Genomic DNA, 22,203 nt, shown 5'->3' on the forward strand with positions numbered 1-22,203 from the left:
TTGTGAAAGCTACTTTTTGTGTTTGCTATTTTTTATTTTTCTAGTTCTGTTGAGTACTGAGCTTTTTTTTTTTTTTTTTTTTTTAAATACTCTCCTGCTCAGGCCTTGCAAAATCTGGGACTCTGCCATATTCTTTCCATCTATTTGAAAGGACTAGATCGTGAGAACAAGGAGTGGTGCGCGGAGCTCCAGGAACTCCACTACCAGGCAGCGTGGAGGAACATGCAGTGGGACCACGGCCTCGCCGTCAGGTGAGGGGAGCTCGGGTGCTGTGTGCTGCGCTTTCTTGAGCCCCGCCCAGCACGCCGCTGCTCGTGTCACTCAGTATCACGGGGGTTGTGTGCTTTCCCAGCCGTGGACATGCCTGCATGGCTCCGGGAGGACAGCAGGAAGCAGAGACTGTGCGGGGAGTGGATTTCAGCCTCTTAGGGCAGCTCCACTCCCCGCCAGAGATAGATGCTTGGAAATAGAAATCTATAACGTATTTCTCGCGAGAGTTTCTGTCTGTCCATCCAAAGAAAACTACTGTCCTTTCCCTTCCCACACCCTGGTGCAGACTCTTGGGTTAGCCAGCACTTCCGCGGGATGGTTCCCAGAAGTCTGCTTACCTGTACTGACAGAATGTTTCCTTCTATAAAAACTGCTAACCCAGGAGCACGGGAAGATGCTGTTTATAACCTGCATCGTGATAGCACTGGTTTTTCCGACTGGAAAGCCAAACACCTAATTCAATAAAAGATTTCGCTTTTATCTAAAAAGTTTTCTGGTGACATAAATGCCGAAAAAAATGAGATCATATGAATTATATGTTGAATTGCCTTCATTGAAAAAAATTTTATTAACTGAGGTGTTTTTCCAATTTCAAACTATTAGATTGCTGTAACATTAGAGAAACGCTTTCATATTTTTACAGCCTTTTACCGGCGGAGCGTATTCTCGCTTCCCTCGGTAAACCACCACAGACTGTTCTTCCCATGGCCGGCGCATTCCGGGCATGTCAGCTTTCTCTGGGTGCTTCCTGTTGGCCAAGCTGTTCCTGCTCGGGGCCTTACGTGCATCTTGTTTTTCTCCCTGTCCCACGTGTATGGTGTCTTGTCATTCAGATTCTCGTTTAACAAGGCCACATCTCACACTTGTGCTGACCACCTGTCCAGAGTAGCCACCCGGATGTCCCAGTAACCAGTTTTAATTCGCCACATGTCCCTCGTCACTGTCCAATATTTTTTCATTTATTGTCCATCTTCTCCAGACCACAGCATGAACTCCATGAGAATGACGGCCCTATGTGACTTGTCTACTCATGGATCCCTTGACTCTGGAATGTGGTGCCAAGTGCCTGGCACACAGTTGGTGTTCACAGAGTCAGTGCATGAGAATGTAGCATAGTTAGAACCAGCCAAAATAGCTGAGAAATTACTCTTTTCTGCTTGAATAATTTAAATGATCTACAAAATTCTTTGTATTTCTTGCCAAAATTCCTAGAAATGCATTTTTTTAAGTGGAGAAGTCTTAATCTTAGTTGTCAGATTTTTTTAAGTGAACTATTTATACATGTATATTTTAGGATTCTTTGTTTATAATTACATTTTTTCCTTTTATGTTTTAATTATCTCACAGCAAAGGACTAGAAGGACCCAGTTACCACGAATCTCTGTACAATGCTCTGCAGTCTCTGAGAGATAGAGAATTCTCCACATTTTACGAAAGTCTCAGATATGCCAGGTATTACAAAATGAGTTACTGTATTTTAACGTTTAGTGTCATGGCTCTTTTTTGAAAACTTGATGAATAATTTCAGTGTGAGGACTTGCACTGGTGAAGGGATAAAGGACTTGGTGGGTTTGGTCTGATTGTTTGTCATTCTCGTACTCCTCTTGGAAACCACATTCCCTATGTAATAAATTGTGCCAGTCAGCACTGACCCTCGAGCAGTGCGGACAGGGGAGGCGAAATCCTGTGACTAAGAACTTCTTAGCTCCTGTAAGTCTGAGAAATAAGTACTCAGATCTGTTCTCTCTTCTGCAGGAAGGTTTTCGTAGGAACTCTGGGTGTGCCTATCCTAATAGTTGTCTTCCGTATGTTACAAAGGTGTTCTCTGTGTTTCAGATGTTTTATATTAGAGATTTCTTTTATGCTTATTTGTCAAATAGATATATAGTACTAATTGACCTTTTTTTTGGTTTTAGATGTAGCAGCATGCTTATAGGTTAGGTACTTAAATCAGTTGTTACATTATTTTTTTATATATATATATAAAATACCTTTTTATTTTTTCATATGGTTCAGATCTGTTCTTTTCTTTAAAAAATTTAAATTCTCTTTGGGACCAGGTCAGCTCTTTATGCAGACCCCTCAAGAACGTCTTGTTGATTCCCACCTCTCTCTCTGCTTCCTGGACCTCTGTGTCCTGATAGTTTTAATCTTGTCTCCTCTAGTAGCTGTGTGGCATTTACCTCTTAGCATAGTGTTCTTGCTGTAAAGTAGTAACTCATGGTCAGGACTTACGGATACTTGGGCTTGTTATGAGGCACAGATGAGATCATGCCCAAGAAGGTACTTAAGTGTAACAGACTAAACACATGTAATACACTGGTTTTTATTTAACAGTAGTTAGTGACCTATTAAATCCTGTATTTTACTACAGAAATATTTGCTACCATTTCAGTGCATATTATGTGCTAGCCATTTTGTTAGGCTCTTTCTGTACATGTTCTCTAAGCTTCAAAGTAATTCTGAAAGTGGAAAAAACATAGGAACCCTGTAACAGGGCCTGGGTTAGCGGCCAGAAGTGGGAGATCCAGGGTGAACTCTTGGTCCGAGCGATGACTCTGTGCCCACCGCATTGTGCCAGTGGCACTTGTGAATGTCAGGAGCATCTGGTCACCAGCAAAGCCAGTGAGAACTTTTAACGAGCAGATATGAGCTTCCATCTTTCTGAAAATCTCTTAGTGTCCTGTGTGTCTTGTGTTTTCCCCCTCCAGGGTGAAAGAAGTAGAAGAGCTGTGCAAGGGGGGCCTTGAGTCTGTGTACTCCCTCTACCCCACACTCAGCAGGCTGCAGGCCATTGGCGAGCTCGAGAACATTGGGGAGCTGTTCTCCAGGTAATGTGGTTTGGACGACTTCAAAACAAACCCTCCAGTGCAGTTCTGCTGTTTTCTCTCTGCAGTGACTTACAAAATAAGAAAAGAGGCTATCAGTAGGTTCGTTTCTTTTATCACGATATAAGTTGATGAGCCTCGTGAGCTGTGTTATTAAAAGAAGTGTTTTGAAAAATATTTACTGTAAAAATACAAGTTTTTGAAATTTAGCCTCATTGTGCTTTCTTCTTCACAGCTCTTGCCCTCTTGTACCCCACATAAAGTTGTTTTTTTCCTCATTTTTTTTTTGCCAGAGAGCATGGTACGCCATTCTGCTGTAATCCTATGTTGGATGAGTGTCGTTCTAGCTCTCCTCTGCCATGCTGTCCTAGAAGCTTCCGAAAGCCGCTTTCATTTCCTAGTCCTTCCCTTGTCGTCTTCTTCCTGTCCCTGCTTCCTCTCGATTCCTGTCAGTGCAGGGGTTCTGCAGGATTGGACAGTACTGCTTCATGTGGACTTTTCATGTAAACTAGTCTTGGAGTATGCATTTTTTCTTCTTTAATAAACCATATTTGCCAGGTGCCAGCATTTCTCTCTCTGAATTGTGATTTAACAACTATAATCATGCATAGAGTCATCCCCTGTGCCTAGTTGGACACAGTAGAAATTAATGAGTTCACTTCGTTTCCTTGCTGACGTGTCTGCATTTGCCACAGGGAGTGCTGGAGCAGGACTGGGGGTGTAGGCATTCTGTGTGACAGGCCTGATGAATGTCTTCTCTTTTCAGAAGAATATATACTTAGAAGTGCTGCCTTTTCTGAGGTATTTTTAAGAAAATCACTAGAAATGTTCATCATCTATAGCCCCCATGCTGACCATCAGAGAGCTGATGCGTATGGAGCCTTCTAAACTTCAGTCCTTTTGAACCATTTTGAATTTCTAATGTACTTAACAGTAGGGATTTTGTTTTCTTCCTTTCTCTTGCTTACATGAATTCTGTGACTGTGCTCACAGGTCAGGCACGGATAGGCAACCTTCTGAAGTGTACACTAAGTGGCGGAAACACTCCCAGCTCCTCAAAGACAGTGACTTCAGTTTTCAGGAGCCCATCATGGCTCTCCGCACGGTCATTTTGGAGATCCTCATGGAAAAGGAAATGGAGAATTCCCAGAGAGACTGTTTCAGGGATATTCTCACCAAGCACCTTGTAGAATTCTCCGTACTAGCCCGAACTGTCAAGAACACTCAGGTAATAGGATTTCAAAACCATGTCATCTCACCCCATGGCCTTTCCTTTTGCGACAGAATATAGAAAGTACAAGTAAAACAGAAATGTCATTGAGAAACAGATTGCTATAAAAATACTGTTTAGCATAATTTCCCATTTCGGTATCAAACCTTCTCTGGGTCTGTTTCCTGGTTCTAAGATGACAAGATGTAGCTTACTACATTGATAACAGTTCACTGATTGTATATAGTGTGTGTATACACACATATATGTACGTACATATGCTTGTATGCTTCTATGTACTAAAGAGAAAAAACAGGCCCATATGGGGCTGGAGGAGGCAGGTGAAGATGTGCTTGAGCTGGTCCTGACAGATGTCGTCAGTGGGTGGTGGTTACGGCTCTCCTGATTATTACTCGTGCTCATAGTAGTAACAGTAAAAGTAGTAATTCTTGTCTGTTCTTTTCATTTCAGCTCCCTGAAAGGGCAATATTTCAAATTAAACAATATAATCCAGCTCGTTGTGGAGTCTCTGAGTGGCAGCTGGAGGAAGCCCAAGTATTTTGGGCAAAAAAGGAGCAGAGTCTCGCCCTGAGTATTCTCAAGCAGATGATCAAGAAGCTGGATGCCAGCTGTGCAGAGGTTCACTTTTTTTTTAATTGGCTGAATGAATTCCTGTTACAAAAGAGTGACTGCTTTAAAATATTTTTAAGAAGTCCACTGTGAAGTTACTCGTCCATGAACAAGAAACTGTAAAAAGGAGCCTGGAAAATTAGTGTTTGTTAAAGCAGTCTAGAAAATACTCGTTTTTTTTCTATTTGCAGGAATTCTGCCAGTCCATCTTGTGGTAGATTCATTTGATTTATCCCAATGTTAAACTGTTTTTATTTATTTATTTTTAACTTCATGTGAAATTGGAGAAGGATGCGTAGGAAACAAACATGAAAGAGCTACTATAAGTTAGAAACAAATAGGAGAGGAAATGCATGAGAACAGAAGTTAAAAGAGGAGCAAGTTGGAATGATTGTCAGTCTGCCTGCTGGGGAAGTACAATGGTTGATAATTTCTGTAACTTGTCAGTCCACCTGCTTAGGAAATACAATGGCTGATAGTGTCCTACTACTGGCTACTGAAAACTCGTTAGCTTCTGGAGCTTTCCCTCACCGGTGGTGTTGCACTCAGTGGATTAGGACAATGACAGGACTCTTTTCACAGGGTTCCTGAGCCTTGAACCTCTGGAAATGAAACATAGCCTTTGTAGAGTGCCTGGTGTATACAAGTGTTCAGTAATCGTGAGTTGCTTCAGAAGTAGCAATAATAATAAATAGTAGGAGAAGATTATTTCATAAAACTGACCTATTTGTCATTATTAAAATTATTATATGGTGAAAGCAGATGAGGAAAAATATCTTTATCCTGCTTTTTCACCTACATGGAAGATATTTTCGTATATTGTGCTGGTGAATTGCATTTTAAGATTTTGCTTTCTGTATACAGAATGATCCCGACCTAAGACTTATATATGCAGAATGTCTGAGGGTGTGCGGCACCTGGTTAGCGGAAACTTGCCTGGAGAACCCTGCGGTCATCATGCAGACCTACCTGGAGAAGGTCAGCCCTCCTAGAGGCCCTGGAGAGCTGTTCAGTATGAATACACTTGATCTTTTCATCACGGCCTTCATTTTTTGGCTATATGGCTGTTGTAGCTCTGTGTAATTTTTTTTTTTTTTTTAAGATTTTATTTATTTATTTGACAGACAGAGATCACAAGTAGGCAGAGAGGCAGGCAGAGAGAGAGAGGAGGAAGCAGGCTCCCTGCGGAGAAGAGAGCCCGATGCGGGACTCGATCCCAGGACCCTGAGATCATGACCTGAGCTGAAGGCAGCGGCTTAACCCACTGAGCCACCCAGGCGCCCAACTCTGTGTAATTTTTAAAGCAGAATGAAGTGCAGTGCTCTGAAAAAGAAGGACACTGTCTGTCTTCCCTCTGCCCCCACCTCCCGCTACTCTCAGCCAGCTGTTTCTGGTCATTTCTCATTTATCTACAAAAAGAGCTGATTAAGGAATATCCACGGCAGTCTTTAATTCCTTTGTCATCTCAGCTGCCTCCAAGTAGGACTTGTACTTCTGTAGTCCATCCCCTTTCAGCCTTCCTGTTGCTCCTTAATTGCTTCCGTTTAATTAATTTTGGAAATAACTAGTGTAGCATGGAAATCATTATATGACTGTCTTTAAATTTTATGGAGCCCTGTGTTTTTATTCAGTTCTTTAAAATATTAGCTGTTTGGGTTATTTCTGCACCATCAAGGCTATTTGAAAATTTAAAATAGTGTACTTCATATATTTTAGCTTATCCATTTATATATATATATGTGTGTGTGTGTATATATATATATATATATATAAATGGATAAGCTAAAATATCCATTTTAATGGATATTTTGAAAATATATATTCAATTTATATATATATATATAAATTGAATTTAGTGCAGTATTTCTTTGAGTCTTTGGATGCATTTAGTATCTCTGTAATATAAATGGATTGTGTTTTCTTCAAGGCAGTGGAAGTTGCTAGAAATTACGACGGAGAAAGCAGTGATGAGCTTAGAAATGGAAAGATGAAAGCATTTCTCTCATTGGCACGGTTCTCGGACACTCAGTACCAGAGAATTGAAAACTACATGAAATCATCAGAGTTTGAAAACAAGCAGGCTCTTCTGAAAAGGGCCAAAGAGGAAGTGGGCCTTCTCAGGGAACATAAAATCCAGACCAACAGGTAATGAGATGTCCACCAGTGGAAGTGATGAGATAGATGTACAGAACCAGAGCGTGAATCATAGTCTTTGATTCTAGACATCGTAGAGTATAGGGCTTTTTGTTTTGTTGGTATCATAGTTACAAAGAGATAGGTGTTCAATTTAAATACCGAAGAGTTGTCTCTTCCAATGTAGTCAAACCCTTCTTCAGACCTGCCTTTAAAGGTCTGGTATACGATAGGGAAAGTAGAGAAGGGGGTTAAGCAGGCAGCTCAGGTAGGGTCCCTTTGTCCCCAGTTGCCTAGAGTGGCTTTTGAATTGCACAGACTTACTTCCGGATATTAAAAGTAGTTTTAGAATTTTGATTTTTCTCCAGGGATGGATACCTGACTGTTCATTTGTGTTGTATTTCATGTATGACTTTGTAGTTCTGTACCATTTGACGGGTTTTGCGTTTTCTTTTAATTATCCAATGCAAGATACACAGTAAAGGTCCAGCGGGAGCTGGAGCTGGATGAGTGCGCGCTCCGTGCCCTGAAAGAGGACCGTAAGCGCTTCTTATGTAAAGCGGTTGAAAATTACATCAGTTGCTTACTGAGTGGAGAAGGACATGATATGTGGATATTCCGTCTTTGTTCTCTCTGGCTTGAAAATTCCGGAGTTTCTGACGTCAACGGCATGATGAAGGCACGTGTTCTCTTTTAAACCCAGTATTCTAGCCTGTGTTGCATAAGCTTAGACATAAGCCCAGCAGTGTCAGAGATTTCGTATAATCTTTGTATCCCTGGAATTTGGTTTGATGCTCTACTCATAGGTACTCGTTGAGCTCCAGTGATGCAGGTTTCTGCAGAGATGAGAGCATCTAGTTCATTCTTTGCCTATTCTTTCTCAGTTACTGCTGGGAAGTGCCAGGATGCCAGACCGGGAGAGCTGGAAGGAAGTTAAAGATGAGGTGGCCACAGGCAGGTTTTTCCTCCTGCTTTATCGTTTCTGAGATTTTTTAAGTAAATTACTTTTATAAATGAAAAATAAAGTTTAAGGAAAACGTTAAGGCAGTAGTATTTCAAAAGTTTTCATGTAAAAACTTTAGATTTTATTGAGGATACCTAATATTAAAGTTGTGCTTACCAGATCTCATTGGCAACCAACTTGAAGCTTACAAATAAAATGTTTCTCCTGGATGAAAAGAATGCTAAGACTCTTAATAGATACAAGCGGTCTCTGCTGCTGGTGCTCATTAAATCCTGTTAGTTTTAGTGTACAAGGCACAAGTTCCTTCAGTGTATCACACACCTCCTTCTCTGTCGTCAAGATCACAATAGCCATCAGATCCACATTTCTCTTCCTTAGATTCACTGGAATGAAATCCCTGCAAGTGTTCTAGTTCTGAATACAATTTAATTTAGGATCAAATGTTGTGTCTTACCAGTGAATCAATCTAGAATACCCATCAGGAAGACTAAGATGAATGTCAAGGGAAAAAATGTAATTAGTGAAGTTCTTTGAACAACAAGAAGATCATGGTGCTAGTAGCATTATTTTAGAAAAATTTACTTGCTTAGATGCAAGACTTTTTAAAATGCATGTTTCTTAAGGCTTTTTTTTTTTTAATGATAGACTGATGGAATGAAGATTCCGTCATACAAATTTTTGCCTCTTATGTACCAGTTGGCTGCTAGAATGGGGACCAAAATGATGGGAGGCCTTGGATTTCACGAAGTCCTCAATAATGTAAGTAAACTTGAAAATCAAAACACAGCTGCTTTTCTTTCATTTTTTATATATTACTGTTCCACTCTAGGATATGAAAACACAAAAAAGATTCTAGTCATTCATATTTATTTTGTTGTAAAAGGGCAGGAATAAAAATTCCCTTTTGTCTTATCTCACTCCACGTAAGTTACTCCATTTCTTTGTCATTTCTCCCCATTTCTCTGTCTCACATACACGCACTCAGCCCACGGTGGCATCTGGTGGAAAAGCACATATCCGTAATGCCGAACAAAAGGAAAAATGTTACGGGTTTTCTGATTTTGTTTGATTGGTTGGTTGCATCAATCTAACAGTCCTTTGTTCTTTGACAGCTTATCTCTCGAATTTCAATGGATCACCCCCATCACACTTTGTTTATTATATTGGCCTTAGCAAATGCAAACAAGGATGAATTTTTGACCAAACCAGAGGCAGCAAGAAGGAACAGAATAATAAAAAATGCACCTAAACAAAGCTCTCCACTCGATGAGGTATTTGGGTCAATCATATATACCTTTTGGAATTGCGGCGTCCAGACCTTCCCACAGCAATCCTTTCTTAAGTCTCAGGGATTCTCTGGCCGTATTCGGTTTGTTATTGTGCCGCCTAACACTGGCTCAGAATTCCTGAATATTCTCCTGGTATAGTACATACCAGTATTTTTTTTCCTCACAGCATTGAGCAAAGAGAAAATAATTTCAAAATACACCCAAGTCCTTTACTGTTGATATTATTCCACCTTTGATGTATTTCATTCACAAGGTGACTCTTCTGTTTCTGAGTGACTATAGTCTTTCCAGTGTTTAGTGCATGAATTCTGCTTCTCCTTTTGTTGTAATGGAAAAATATAAGTGTTGGGTATTTCTTTCTGTAATGTTGTTTTGTTTTTTCTTTTCTGAATAGGATCGAACCGAGGCTGCAAACAGAATAATACACACTATCCGAAGTAGGAGACCTCAGATGGTCAGAAGTGTTGAGGCACTCTGTGATGCTTACATCATATTAGCAAACTTAGATGCCGCTCAGTGGAAGACTCAGAGAAGTAGGTGTTTGAAAGAATTACAGCTGTTTTCATGCTATGGTTTTCTCTGGACGGGTATACTAAGAACGGAGCCTAATATGTAATCTCTCTAAATTTACCTACATAACGTTCATTACAGACATGAAGGTCCTTAATGATTACAGTTCCCACATGGTCCAGAGCTGAATTTTTCTCCAGTAGCTTCAGCAACCCCTAGTCCCTTACCATTTAATATCTTCTGTTACCTGATAATATGTGACTGTACTGAATTAATCATTTGATCTCTCCAGGTCATCTCCTGGTACAAATACTTGTCACAGATAATTACTTGCATAGAGGCAAATCCATTAAAATAACTGAATAACTGACAGTTTTCAGGGTCAGAGGTTTCTTAAAATATTGTTTCTCACAGTGCCCTAGGTCTTACAAATGAGAAGCCTTTACCATTTCCTCTGTGAGCGTTAGAATGCCATGCGTGTAATCTGTCACTCTTTTGTCTCTGTTCAAATAATTATAAACTGCTGTGATATTTGGTTATGTGTATACATTCAAGTTTCTCTCCCCATTTTTTAACAGTTGTATTCCCTTTTCTGTTCAGAATCAGGTCTTTGCGTTTAAGTTCTTCACACTTGAAAATAAGGCTGAGAATTCTCATAGTATTCCTCTAAGCAAACAAAGCATATTAATCATCACATCCTTTGCTTACATTTAATAGTAATATGGTGGGAGTACATTATCTGTGTGCCATGAAGGCTGTTGTGTAATTGCCTTAAGGCACTCAGCCAGGACGGTCAGCTGGGTTCTGGCCTAATGACTAATGCCGGGTACCTGCAGAGTCATGGGTAAGCCATGTCAGCTGTGGTCCTGCTCTGGCCCTGCCCTACATCATGTCCCAAGCCCTAGGTCTTCATTTCTGGATCAGGGCCAGAACCGCAGATTAGCCACAGGTCGGGGTCTGTGGCTTCGGCGGGATTCTTCTGCTTTACCTTCAGAGCTGTTCCTCAGTGCCTTTTGTCACCAAAACCTCTTTATTTTAAATACAGAAGGCATAAATATCCCAGCAGACCAGCCAATTACTAAACTGAAGAATTTAGAAGACGTTGTTGTTCCAACTATGGAAATTAAGGTAATTTACTATTAACTGTCTTGATTTTTTTAATTGAACTAAATTCTTCTCCATTAGGTTAACTACTTGACATCAAAGTGGTTAAGACTGGGACTTTCATGTTTCGTCCTATAGTTTCTTTACAGACTCCCTTTATCTAAGCCTGAAAATACTCAACGGGTTCTTCTGCTTTCTTTTCTTTTGCCTTCAGTTTTACACCTTCCAGCTTCCTTGTGAAGAAGGTTTGTAGACTGTTACCTTCAGTGGCCAAAAGAAGAAAATGTTCTATGTGCTTTTGCCAAGATTAATTTTTAACTGGTCAAGAAAGTCCCTAAATGCTTTATATTTTGAAGTCTCTGTTAGAATGTATTGACGATCATGTATTATGCTATTAAGTAGTACAGTACACGTTACAGTATTAAATTAACTGTAATATGCATGATACTTTAGCTACCTTGTGCCGATCTTTTATTGCTAGAAATACCAAGTTGGCAGTGATGTATGTAACAGAGGTGATAGTTTAGTAACGGACTGTTAACTACAGAGAACACATGGTGACCAGAGGGGAGGTGGGCGGGGGATGGGGATGAAGAAGGGCACTTGTCTCATGCGCACCGGTGACGTATGCAAGTGCTGAATCCGTATCTTGTGCACCTGAAACTAACAATAACTCTAACTGGAATTAAAATAAAAACAAAAATTTTTTAAAAGGATCATTTGACTACATTCTTAGTATATGTGTTATTTGATTGGAAAGGTAGGTAGCTGAGTATTTCCTGAAAATGCCACAGTTAGCAGCATTTCAGCCTAGAGTAGCACTCTCCACACTTCCCTAAAAATTTACCTTACTATGTTATTATGAGACATTTACTGTTTCTCAGAGGACTTAACCTTGACAAAGTCCGCCGTGAGACCCGAGAACAGGTTGAATCTTCAGTAGCTTTTTGGCAACACTCTTGTAACACTGTGCACCCCAGGGTTAGTGAGAGATGCCTTGAAAGGTGACTTGTGTAACTTCCCAGCCTTTCCGGTGTTGAATTGTGTTTCTTTCATTTGAACAGGAAGCAGATTACCACTTGAGCTCTTAACCCACAGCATGTTGTCGTTCATTCCTCTGTTTTCATATTTAAATTGTCATTTATAATTCATTTTCCTTTAAAAGCACATAGTGTACCTGACCTGTTCTTTCATTTATATGCTTCATTAGGTGGACCCCACCGGAGAATACAGAAATCTGGTGACTATAGAGTCATTTAAAGCAGAATTTCGTTTAGCAGGAGGTTTAAATTTACCTAAAATAATAGACTGTCTGGGCTCTGACGGCAAGGAAAGGAGACAGCTCGTCAAGGTGAGACTCCCCTCCGGTCGGGCAGTCCATAGTAGCGTAGTGACAGAAGTCAGAACTGCAGTTGACATTTACTTCCTGCTTTGCATCCTTATTTTTCTTCTCAAAATCTGCAAGTGAGTAAAACTTACACAATATAAATAAGCATTATTTTCTAGAAGCAGATTGCTTTTCCTAAATTTTGTGTGTCTCTGAAAGGTCAGCATTGTAACAGCTGACTGCAGCAAATGAACACTTTGGACATGTACAGATATGATGAGGTTATCAGTCCGCTTGCTTGTTATGGAAAAACCGTTTAGGTGACTTGCTTCTTTTCTTGAAGAGTTCAAGTTGAAGGGATCTTGAGTGTGGCACTGTGCCAGCGGCTAGTAAATCTGTCCGGGAGGGGCCGGCATTCCTCCCTCACTCAGCTCCCAAATTCTCCTGGCTTGCTGGGAGGTCGTGGAGGGGGACAGTAGTACCTCATGCCTTCCAGTGGAGGAGTCCCAGGTAGCCTAATTCCAGAAGCAGCAAGGGGGGGCATTTTTCTAAACTGGTCTGCCTCCCTAGTGTTACAGCTTACTCTAAATGAAAGACCAGCATTAGGTCTTAGTCATGTAAGAGACTGTGAAGAGGAGGACGGGTGCTCACGTAGATTTCTGAGCGCCCTCTTGTCCTCGTGTGGCTCTCTGTGTGATTTGATCATAAAATGGACTGTGCCCAGTTGTTCGTGCTCTGATTACTCTGAAGGGCCGTGACGACCTGAGACAGGATGCGGTCATGCAGCAGGTTTTCCAGATGTGTAACACGTTATTGCAGAGGAACACGGAGACCCGGAAGAGGAAACTGACCATCTGCACATACAAGGTGACGGCTTCACGCTGCTGCCCCTTCAGCAAGAGCCTAGAAAAGATGCCATTAGCCAGACAAGGGCTCAGCCAGTGTTTTCTGAGAGAGCAAACATTTTAGACTTTTTGGGCTACGCAAGGTCTCTGTGGCATGGTCACTAGAAAAATACACATTGTGGTTGGTGGCTTGGGAGTCTTGGTCCTTTTGCCTTTTGGCCGTCTGCCGTGATAGTCACGAAACCCTGCTTTTTCCTTAAGTTAGTTGAAGTCTTTTGTCAGGTCACATACAGCATTTGGAAGGGCTGGTTCCTGACAAGACGAGTGGGTTCTGTAGAGGTCTAAGAGCTGTCTCAGGCTCAGCAAGTTTAAAGTAGAACTTTCGGTGAGTAGCTGCACCTCCAGAATGACCGCTCTTCACAGACCAGCGAACGGCACTGCCTTCACCCAGTTGCTCGGTCCAAAGTCAGGAGGCGGTCTGTCTTCTCCTTTTTATTACTATTGGAAATTTCAAACATACATAATATAAAAGTACATAGAATAATGAAATGAACTGCCTTGTACTGGCACCCGGTTTCAGTCGTGATCAGCTCAGGATAATTTGTTTCATTCTACTTCCACCTACTTCCTTCCCTTCAATATTATGTTGAAACACAATGTCCTGTCATTTCATCTGTAAACATTTATTTCAGTGTGTAGTTATAGAACATTTTTTTAAAAAAAAACTAAACAGAACCACAATACTGTCATCACTCCTAAAAGAGTAGTAATTCCTAAATATCATGTAGAAATATCAGCATCATTTTAAACTCCTCTCTCCCTTTCTCTCCTTCCTTTCTCTCTCTCTCTCCCCTGCTCAGATCTCACACCTGTCCCACTAGCCAGTCCTTACCAGCCTGCTTTCCCTCGAGTCCCTGGTACTGCCTCTGCCCTTCCCGCCCTGCAGTCCCGTCTCTTCTGTCGAGTCTCGCCATCCCCTTCTTCCCTGGCCCCGCCAAAGGTCCTTTACTCACGGAAGCTGGGATGGTCCATTTAAAAGAGTCTGAGACAGAATCAATCTGTCCATTTCCTGTTCTGGACTCCAGATGAGTTCACTTAGCCCTGAGTGAAGGGATTGGCCTTTGCTCGTCTCTTCGCAGCTCCATCCGCTGCTCCCCGCCCCCTCCTGTCCGCCTGCGCAGGCTCTGTCTTCTCACCTCGGCGCAGCTGCTCTGCCTGCTGTGGCTGACATCTGCCGGTTTGGGGTCACATCAGGGCTTCTCTTCTCCTCTCGTCCTGGAATGCTCGTCCCCCAGACCCTGTACAGAGGTTTCTCTCCATGTCACCTACTCAGCGAGGCCTTCTCTGACCCTGCCTCTCTTAGTCACTTTTTAAAATGCCTCTGTTGTTCTGTTAAACACATAATAGACTCTCCGCAAACACAGTTAATAAATTAGTGAAAGGCGTTAATACACCAGACAGGTCAGCACATATGAGTATGTTAAAATAAAAAATTGATGGAATGAAAGATTCTATAAAGACAAGTGTCCAACTAAGAAAAATGACTTTAATAATAATAACAAAGGATTGCTACAATATTAATAATAGTAAGGGATGTATAAATAGCTGTCACCAGCCAGTTGTAGAGAGGCTAACATGGCCGTAGGAAAATGGGTGTAGAATACAGATAGCTCAGGAAGAAAATATTAAATTTGACTCCGCCTTACTGGGCATCTGAAAATAGAAATCAAAGCCACAGTGAGATACTGTTGCCCGCCTCTCAGATCAGCACAGTACTGGGTGTAGAGACAGGCACAACCACTTTGGGTAGTTCTTTGGCGATACCTGGTTAACGAAACAGGAGACGCACATGCCGTGGCCCAGGGGTTCAGTTCCTGGTCTGCATCTGTGCCCACGCGGTGGTGTTCTTACACGGTCTGCGGTTGCTGAAGCAAATGATCTAGGGTTACAGGTACTGATGCAGCTGAGGGTAAAGTAGTGTTGGGCAAAAAACAAATTGCAGAAGCCTTCATGGAGTATAATAGTCTTTTATTTAAAGCTTAGAACTATCTCTGTATATACTGCTTTGAAATAAAAATATACCAAAAAATACATGAACATGAACGATAAGCAAGTTAGCAGTCCTCTTGCTGGTGGGAAAGGGCAGGAGGCCGGGGAGGGGCACGCAGGGGAGCTTCATCTCCTTGCGGCAAATGTGAGAAAATCTTAAATTTCATAAAGCTGTTTAGTGGGTAACGGGGTATTTGTTTATATCATTTTCTGTACTTTGTGTATGTTTATATATGTCATAAGTTTTTATATTTCCAGTAAAATTGCTAATTTTATGTTCAGGAATATATTTCCTCTTCGTGTAGCTAATAAGACTCTAAAGCAAGAATACGTATACTTTTAATTATCAAAGTATATATATATTTTTTTAAGATTTATTTATTTGACAGAGCGCAAGTAGGCAGAGAGGCAGACAGAGAGAGGGGGGGAAGCAGGCTCCCCACTGAGCAGAGAGCCTGATGTGGGGCTCGATCCCAGGACCCTGAGAGCATGACCTGAGCCGAAGGCAGAGGCTTAACCTACTGAACCACCTAGGCGCCCTCAAAGTATATTAGTATTAAGGTTATATTCAGTATTTTCCAAAGTGAAATCTTCAGATTGTTTGATATTAAAAGTATGAGGGGTGCCCAGGTGGCTCAGTTAGTTAAGAATCTGCCTTCAGCTAGGGTGCCGATTGATCCCAGGGTCCTGGGATCGAGCCCCGCATCGGGCTCCCTGTTCAGTGGGGAGCCTGCTTCTTCCTCTCCCTCTCCCCTGGCTTGTGCTCAGTCTCTGACAAGTAAATAAAATCTTAAAAAGAGAGAGAATGAGGAAAGCAGGTAATTCCTGTGCTAAATGGCGTGAACTGTGGCTCAGTCACAGATGCTGCTGAAAGACCTAGTCAGCAGGAGTCACAGGGACTGAGAGCAGGTCCTAGGAGTGTCAGCCGCAGGCTAGAACATCTGATTTTTGGAGCTTGAGTGTATTTTCCATTGCTTACCTCCAAGGAGTTCTGTCTCCTCTGGACAGAATCAGGGATACACCCGAAAGAACTCTTTTCCATGGACTGGCAGTTGAGTGGCGGTTACCTGCTCTTCAGGACCCTTCCCATACTCAGAAGGCATCTCCTCTGTGATGCAGGTGGTTCCGCTGTCCCAGCGAAGCGGCGTTCTCGAGTGGTGCACGGGGACTGTCCCCATCGGCGAGTTCCTTGTCAACAACGAGAACGGTGCTCATAAGAGATACAGGCCGAAGGACTTAAGCGCCGTTCACTGCCAGAAGAAGATGATGGTGAGTGACCCTCGCGAGGAGCGAGGTTGTGGGCCGGTGCGCCGCAGCTGACCCTCTCCCGCGTCAGAGCACACGGTGTCTCCCTGGCGTCCGGCGCTGATCCTAAGGGAGAAGGCCGGCCGCCAGCACGAAGTGTGTGTGAGCGACACAGGGAGGTCTGTAAGCTCTGTAAAGTGCCAGCCCTTGTCTGATGAGTGATTGGGCATCCGGTGGAATGCTAGTTTGCCTCCAGTGTGGGGTAAGTGGATTCTTAACAAAACACTAACTAAAACCAAAAAACAGATAATAATTTTTATATAAAACTGATGGACCTTTTAAGACATTGGCCACATCACACTAGCCTCGTGGCCTGACGTTCACCCGGCCTGTCACGGTATGGATGGTATGGACAGGACGTGTCCTTTCTCTGGACACTGCATGCTCATTACCCCATTTTAAAATGAGAGGCAGTTCAGAAATTGGACTTGCCCAGGTCAAGGAGCTAATGGTGGAGCAAGGATTTGAATCTTGTCTGTCCAACCCTAAAATGCGTTACTTTTCCTTTTACTGTGTTTTGTGATATGCAATTTTTAAACTGGGCGGCAGAGTGCCATCATGTAATGGACGGCGGTCCCGCGTACCATGCAGGCCCGGGGAGGAAGTGCTTCGTTCCCCTTGTGACGGGCAGGAGCGGAGTCAGATTCGGAAAGCTTCGGAGGGGAGTGGCCTTTGAGCCGAGATGACTGAGTTGGTTTTCTAAGCAGAAGGCACGCGCAGGCAAAGGGAAGGAGGCCTGCACAGGCAGATAGCTGAGGCCTCGGTTTTGAGAAGGAGATCAGTGAGACTAAAGCAGTAGTTGTTACTCAAAAAACGGAGGGTTGCTTCATGAAATGCTAAGAACTTGGTACTTTATCTTGGAAGCAGTAGAGAACCCTCGAGAAGGACAGCTATACCAGAGTTGCATTTTAGAGAAAGAACTCTTGAGCCCTGTGGGCTACATTTTTGAGAAGCTGACTAGAGGCACGACACGGGGGCCGTGAATGCAGACGAGCAGCAGTAGGAACGGGGAGTAGGGGTGCCTACAGAAATAGTGGGGAGGCAGGACTGATGGGGTTCGGTTACTGATTAGAAGTGGGGTTGGGGGAAAAGTCATCCGTGGTGCCCAGTGTTTGGGTGATGGGGGCTGGATGGAGGGCGTCTACGGTGTAGAAGACAGAAGTGGCTGAGGTTCCCTGAGGAGGAGAAGGGAAGAAGTCATTGGGGTTTGGCAGTGACCTGGGTGATGATGCTGAGGGGGCGGTGGGAGACGCAGGGCAGGCCGCAGTGTCAGGAAGGCAGCTTGGCCGGAGATGCAGCTGGGGGCGGCGGGCACAGGGAGACGCTGGAGGACAGATCTGAGGCGCGTCATCCATTCTGGCTTCCCTGTCTCCTCTTGCGCCCCTGGGGCTCTGTGACCTCAGACCATCAGGAGGTCTAGAGCCGGTTCTCCCTGTTCTGTGTTTGCTTCCGCATGGATAACAGAATCACTCCAGTGCGAAATGCATGAAAACAAACAACAGTCCCCACTGGTGTGTCTCCTTCCAGGAAGATTCACACTTGAGCCCTGAAGGGCTTACACCTTGTCACTGTCCCTGACCAGACCGCTGGCTGCTGGGTAGACACCACCTTGTTCATCTCTTTGTTGCCTCCGCATCCGTGGAGCTGTTTTCAATCCAAAAACTCTCATGGACATTAAAAGTAGTTAAACACAATATTGAGAACATTTTGTATTTGATCTTTTTAAAGGATGTGCAAAAGAAGTCTTTTGAAGAGAAATATAAAACGTTCATGGATGTCTGCCAAAAATTTCAGCCGGTTTTCCGTTACTTCTGCATGGAAAAATTCCTCGACCCAGCCGTTTGGTTCGAGAAGCGACTGGCCTACACTCGCAGCGTGGCCACTTCCTCTATCGGTAAATGCTCCGTTCCGCCATGTCGCTGGCCGCTTTCTCAGTCACGGGGGGACGGTACCCAGGGAGCCCGTCAGCCAGGCCGCCCTCATCTTTCCACTGTCCTGCTTCTCCTCCGTCCCGGTTCTCAGCTTGTAACTCACCCTCCCGAGCTTCTGCAGGAAAGATTTCTCCTAATCCGGAGAGAGAAGACTGGCTCTTCTTTGTTCAGTAGTGAATATGGCGTATTTCCAATCTTCCCTCAATAGATTATTTTCTGAGATCACCTTTGGGAAATAATAAAACCCATGATAACTATATTTAACTTACCTCCTTTAACACTTGTTCTTTTGCACAGAATTCTGTTATCACTAAGTGACTGAATCTATTTTTTTAATTACTTTTCAGTGTTCCAGAAATCATTGTTTATGCACCACACCCAGTGCTCCATGCAATCCGTGCCCTCGATAATACCCACCACCAGGCCCCCCCAACCTTCCAACTCCCTCCCCTCCAAAACCCTCAGATCCTCAGAGTCCACAGTCTCTCATGCTTCGTCTCCCCTTCTAATGTTCCACAATTCACTTTTCCTTTCCTTCTCCCAGTGTCCTCCATGTTATTCCTTATGCTCCACAAATAAGCGAAATCATATTTAATCTATTTAATAGAATTTTATGTTTGGATTAGAAATCATGATATATATTCAAATACACAGTGCACACTACCTATTTTGGCCTTTTTTTAATTAGTAAGAGAATGGCACAGCTAGACGGGGCAGTTAACAAAAGCCTAGAGTATGAAAACTAATGTTGAATACCAGATATCTTCTAATCTATTAAATTTTAACTAATAACTAAGAAAGACCATCCCTCTATCATTTAGGCAGGGCCCAGGAAGACAGGGCCGTAGTCAGTCTCTGTACTGACCAAGTTCTAGGTCATTACAGAACCCTCTGCTGGGCCACAGTGAGAATCACTGATCTGATTCAGCTGATTCAGTTTGTAAAAAAGAAAGGAGACCCAGTTCAGGACCGCGCCAGCCGGGCGCATGGGCGTCCTCATGCTGTTTTTCATTAGGTCACAAGCGTTCGGGCATGCCATCATCTATCTTCAAAACAGAAATGCAGTTTTCCCTGGACATAAGCCTGTTGAAATGAATTAATGATTAATTTGTGTTAAATTTAAAAGTATAGTCAAAATATTTGAGGGGATATAATGCCTTGCTAAATAATGGGTCTCAACTTGAACCACACTAATTTTCAAGGGATGACTATTTTTAAATGTATGCTTTTTTAGCACATCACCTAGAATTTGTAAAATGCAGTGTTAATGAAAACAGCTAACAAGATGCGATTAAGTCAAAGTGGTAGGTTATGTGCATATTCTGCTTGAAGCAGGCCAGAAGCCGACACTACTTAAGAGTCATGTTGTCAGTGGTAGCAGTAGAAATTATGGATGGATGTGTTCTAGAAATAGATGATCCCAGTGATTTCAGGTTGGTTTCTTTTTTTTTTTTCCCAGTTGGTTACATACTTGGACTTGGTGATCGACATGTACAGAATATCTTGATCAATGAGCAGTCTGCAGAGCTTGTACATATAGATTTGGGTGAGTAACAGAAGATCAGAAATGCATCTTTATTCTGTTTATTAAATATTTAGTCATAGAAATGATATCTGCCCCCAGGATGCTACAAGTGTGAGGGAGACAGACCAAAGTAATAAGTGTTTAAAAACAAAAACACACAAACACATGCTGGAGGGAATAGCTAACTCTGTTGAGATAATGAGTGGAACTTATTACAACAGGCGATATTTAAGCCAGGTCTTAGAAGAAAGGAAAGAAATCCAGACAGGAGAGAGCAAATCCAAAACGGGGACTCGTGGGGACGTAACCTGTAGGAGCGGTGAGGCGTCAGAGATGGCCAGAATTGAGTAGCTGGAGGGGTAGCTTGGTATTAGACTGTAAAAAACCAGGCTCAGGGTTTCAACTTTAACCTGTGAGACAAGGGGAAGTAAAAGAAGATTTACTGAAGGAGGACATGATCCTCCTTCAGTAAATTTAATTTATTCCTGGAGAAATAACTTGGGGAGCAATACTGGGAGTGCTGAGACATGTTCGGGGCTCGTATCCTAGTTAAGACAATAGAGGACTCAGACGAAAGCTATGGAGGTCAGGAGTCCGGCTGGGGCGCGTTTTTGCTGTAACCTGCAGCGGGGACGTTAGATGTTGGCTACGGTGGGAGAAGGGAAGCCGGGATAACCGACGTTTCTAGTGAAGGAACGTGGCAGGTTTTGTGGAGGAGGAGAAAGCGGGGAGTTCACTTTTGCATCTTGTTTTTAGGTTTTTTTTTACAGAATTTATTTATTTATTTATTTATTTATTTATTTTAAAGATTTTATTTATTTGACAGACAGAGATCACAAGTAGGCAGAGAGGCAGGCAGAGAGAGAGGAGGAAGCGGGCTCCCTGCTGAGCAGAGAGCCTGATGAGGGACTCAATCCCAGGACCCTGAGACCATGACCTGAGCCGAAGGCAGAGGCTTAACCCACTGAGCCACCTGGCACTGTTTTTAGGTATTAATAGGACTTCCAGGTATAATGGGCGTTTAATACTTAGAGAAAGCAAAGGGCTTGAGCATAATGATAGAGCTGAGAACCTTCTGCTAGTAGATGTCATTTGAGGTCACTGGTCTTGAGGAGGTTCTGATCTTCTGTATCATCCTCGATAAAGAAGACTGAGGACAGAAACCTAAGGAATGCCAGCTTTGAAAAGCCTGAGTCAAAAAAAATTCCTGACTTGAGGAATAACAAACAAGTCATGGGAAAGAGAAGGCAGGGGTATCTTGGAAGGCGACGAGGAGCGGGGGTCGGCAGGGGGACGGGAAGTTTCCATGAAGGAAGAAGTGCTCAGACTACAGGTTAGGTAAGGTGAGCACTGAAAACAGGCCTTTGAATTGAACAGTTAACCAGTGCTCACGGCTTAGGAAGTAATTTGGATAGAATGGAAGAGTGAGGGGCGCCTCAGTGGCTCAATAGATTAAGGCCTCTGCCTTCGGCTCAGGTCATGATCCCGGGATCGAGCCCTGCATCAGGCTCTCTGCCCTGCAGGGAGCCTGCTTCCCTCTCTCTCTCTGCCTGCCTCTGCCTATTTGTGATCTCTGTCAAATAAATAAAAAAAAATACTTTAAAAAAATGGGAGAGTGAGATTGCAGGAAGGTAAGGACTGAACAGGAGTTAGGAGGTGCAGCTGTCCACAGGAGGTCTAGAAGGACGGTAGAGGCATTCGCTGCAGAGATGAGAGACATGCTTCAGCCTTTTTTTTGTTTTTTTAGGTGTCTTTGTTGTTGTTGTTCATTTGCTTTTCTAAGAGGAGAGCGGAGTGAACATGTTCTATATTGATATGTTCTGTACTGAAAAGCTAGAGGAGAGAGACGGAGATCCTGAAATAGCGAGGAGTTCTGCGGCATATGGGGGTGCAGTCGGCTTTACACGGGAGGCACATGAGCTTTTCTCCTGAGAGGAGGAAAGGCTTGAGCTAGAGGGGAGAGAATGGGAGGGAAACAACATTTCCTCCTCTGTTTTCACTGAGCAAATGAAAGCATGCTTGCTGGCTGGGCGTCGGAGGGAGGGTAATTGGCCTTGTAAAAACAGTACGGGGCAAACGGGGCTCTATGGAGGGGAGACCCGAGCTGAGTGGAGATGGGGAACAGACGGCGCGCTGGCGCTCGCCTACCGCGAGGAGCCTGGTTTGCTGCGGAGCAAGTTGAGTCTTCACGTGCGTCCTTCTAGCCTCCCTGGTGTGTCCGTGGTAGCTGCAGATGTGAGGCAGCAGTGAATGGACTAGGAAAGGAAGGGATCTCGCTGAGTT

The 22,203-nt window shown here is 43.2% G+C and overlaps 1 protein-coding gene across 1 annotated transcript in view; it reads left to right on the forward strand.

Moving 5' to 3' along the window:
• The window catches only part of ATM (ATM serine/threonine kinase), a 122,912-nt gene that overhangs the window by 91,189 nt on the left and 9,520 nt on the right, over nt 1-22,203 (forward strand). Inside the window, exons 45-61 of the mRNA XM_059179712.1 lie at nt 103-251; nt 1,618-1,722; nt 2,982-3,101; nt 4,092-4,326; nt 4,780-4,947; nt 5,803-5,916; nt 6,866-7,083; nt 7,543-7,750; nt 8,681-8,794; nt 9,148-9,306; nt 9,719-9,857; nt 10,880-10,962; nt 12,149-12,289; nt 13,016-13,132; nt 16,279-16,428; nt 18,193-18,358; nt 19,855-19,941. Coding sequence (XP_059035695.1) covers nt 103-251; nt 1,618-1,722; nt 2,982-3,101; nt 4,092-4,326; nt 4,780-4,947; nt 5,803-5,916; nt 6,866-7,083; nt 7,543-7,750; nt 8,681-8,794; nt 9,148-9,306; nt 9,719-9,857; nt 10,880-10,962; nt 12,149-12,289; nt 13,016-13,132; nt 16,279-16,428; nt 18,193-18,358; nt 19,855-19,941 — 2,473 coding nt within the window. The remainder of the gene's footprint in view (nt 1-102; nt 252-1,617; nt 1,723-2,981; nt 3,102-4,091; nt 4,327-4,779; nt 4,948-5,802; nt 5,917-6,865; nt 7,084-7,542; nt 7,751-8,680; nt 8,795-9,147; nt 9,307-9,718; nt 9,858-10,879; nt 10,963-12,148; nt 12,290-13,015; nt 13,133-16,278; nt 16,429-18,192; nt 18,359-19,854; nt 19,942-22,203) is intronic.

The sequence above is a fragment of the Mustela lutreola genome, chromosome 1 (assembly GCF_030435805.1).
Source record: "Mustela lutreola isolate mMusLut2 chromosome 1, mMusLut2.pri, whole genome shotgun sequence".
NCBI classification, from domain to species: domain Eukaryota; kingdom Metazoa; phylum Chordata; class Mammalia; order Carnivora; family Mustelidae; genus Mustela; species Mustela lutreola.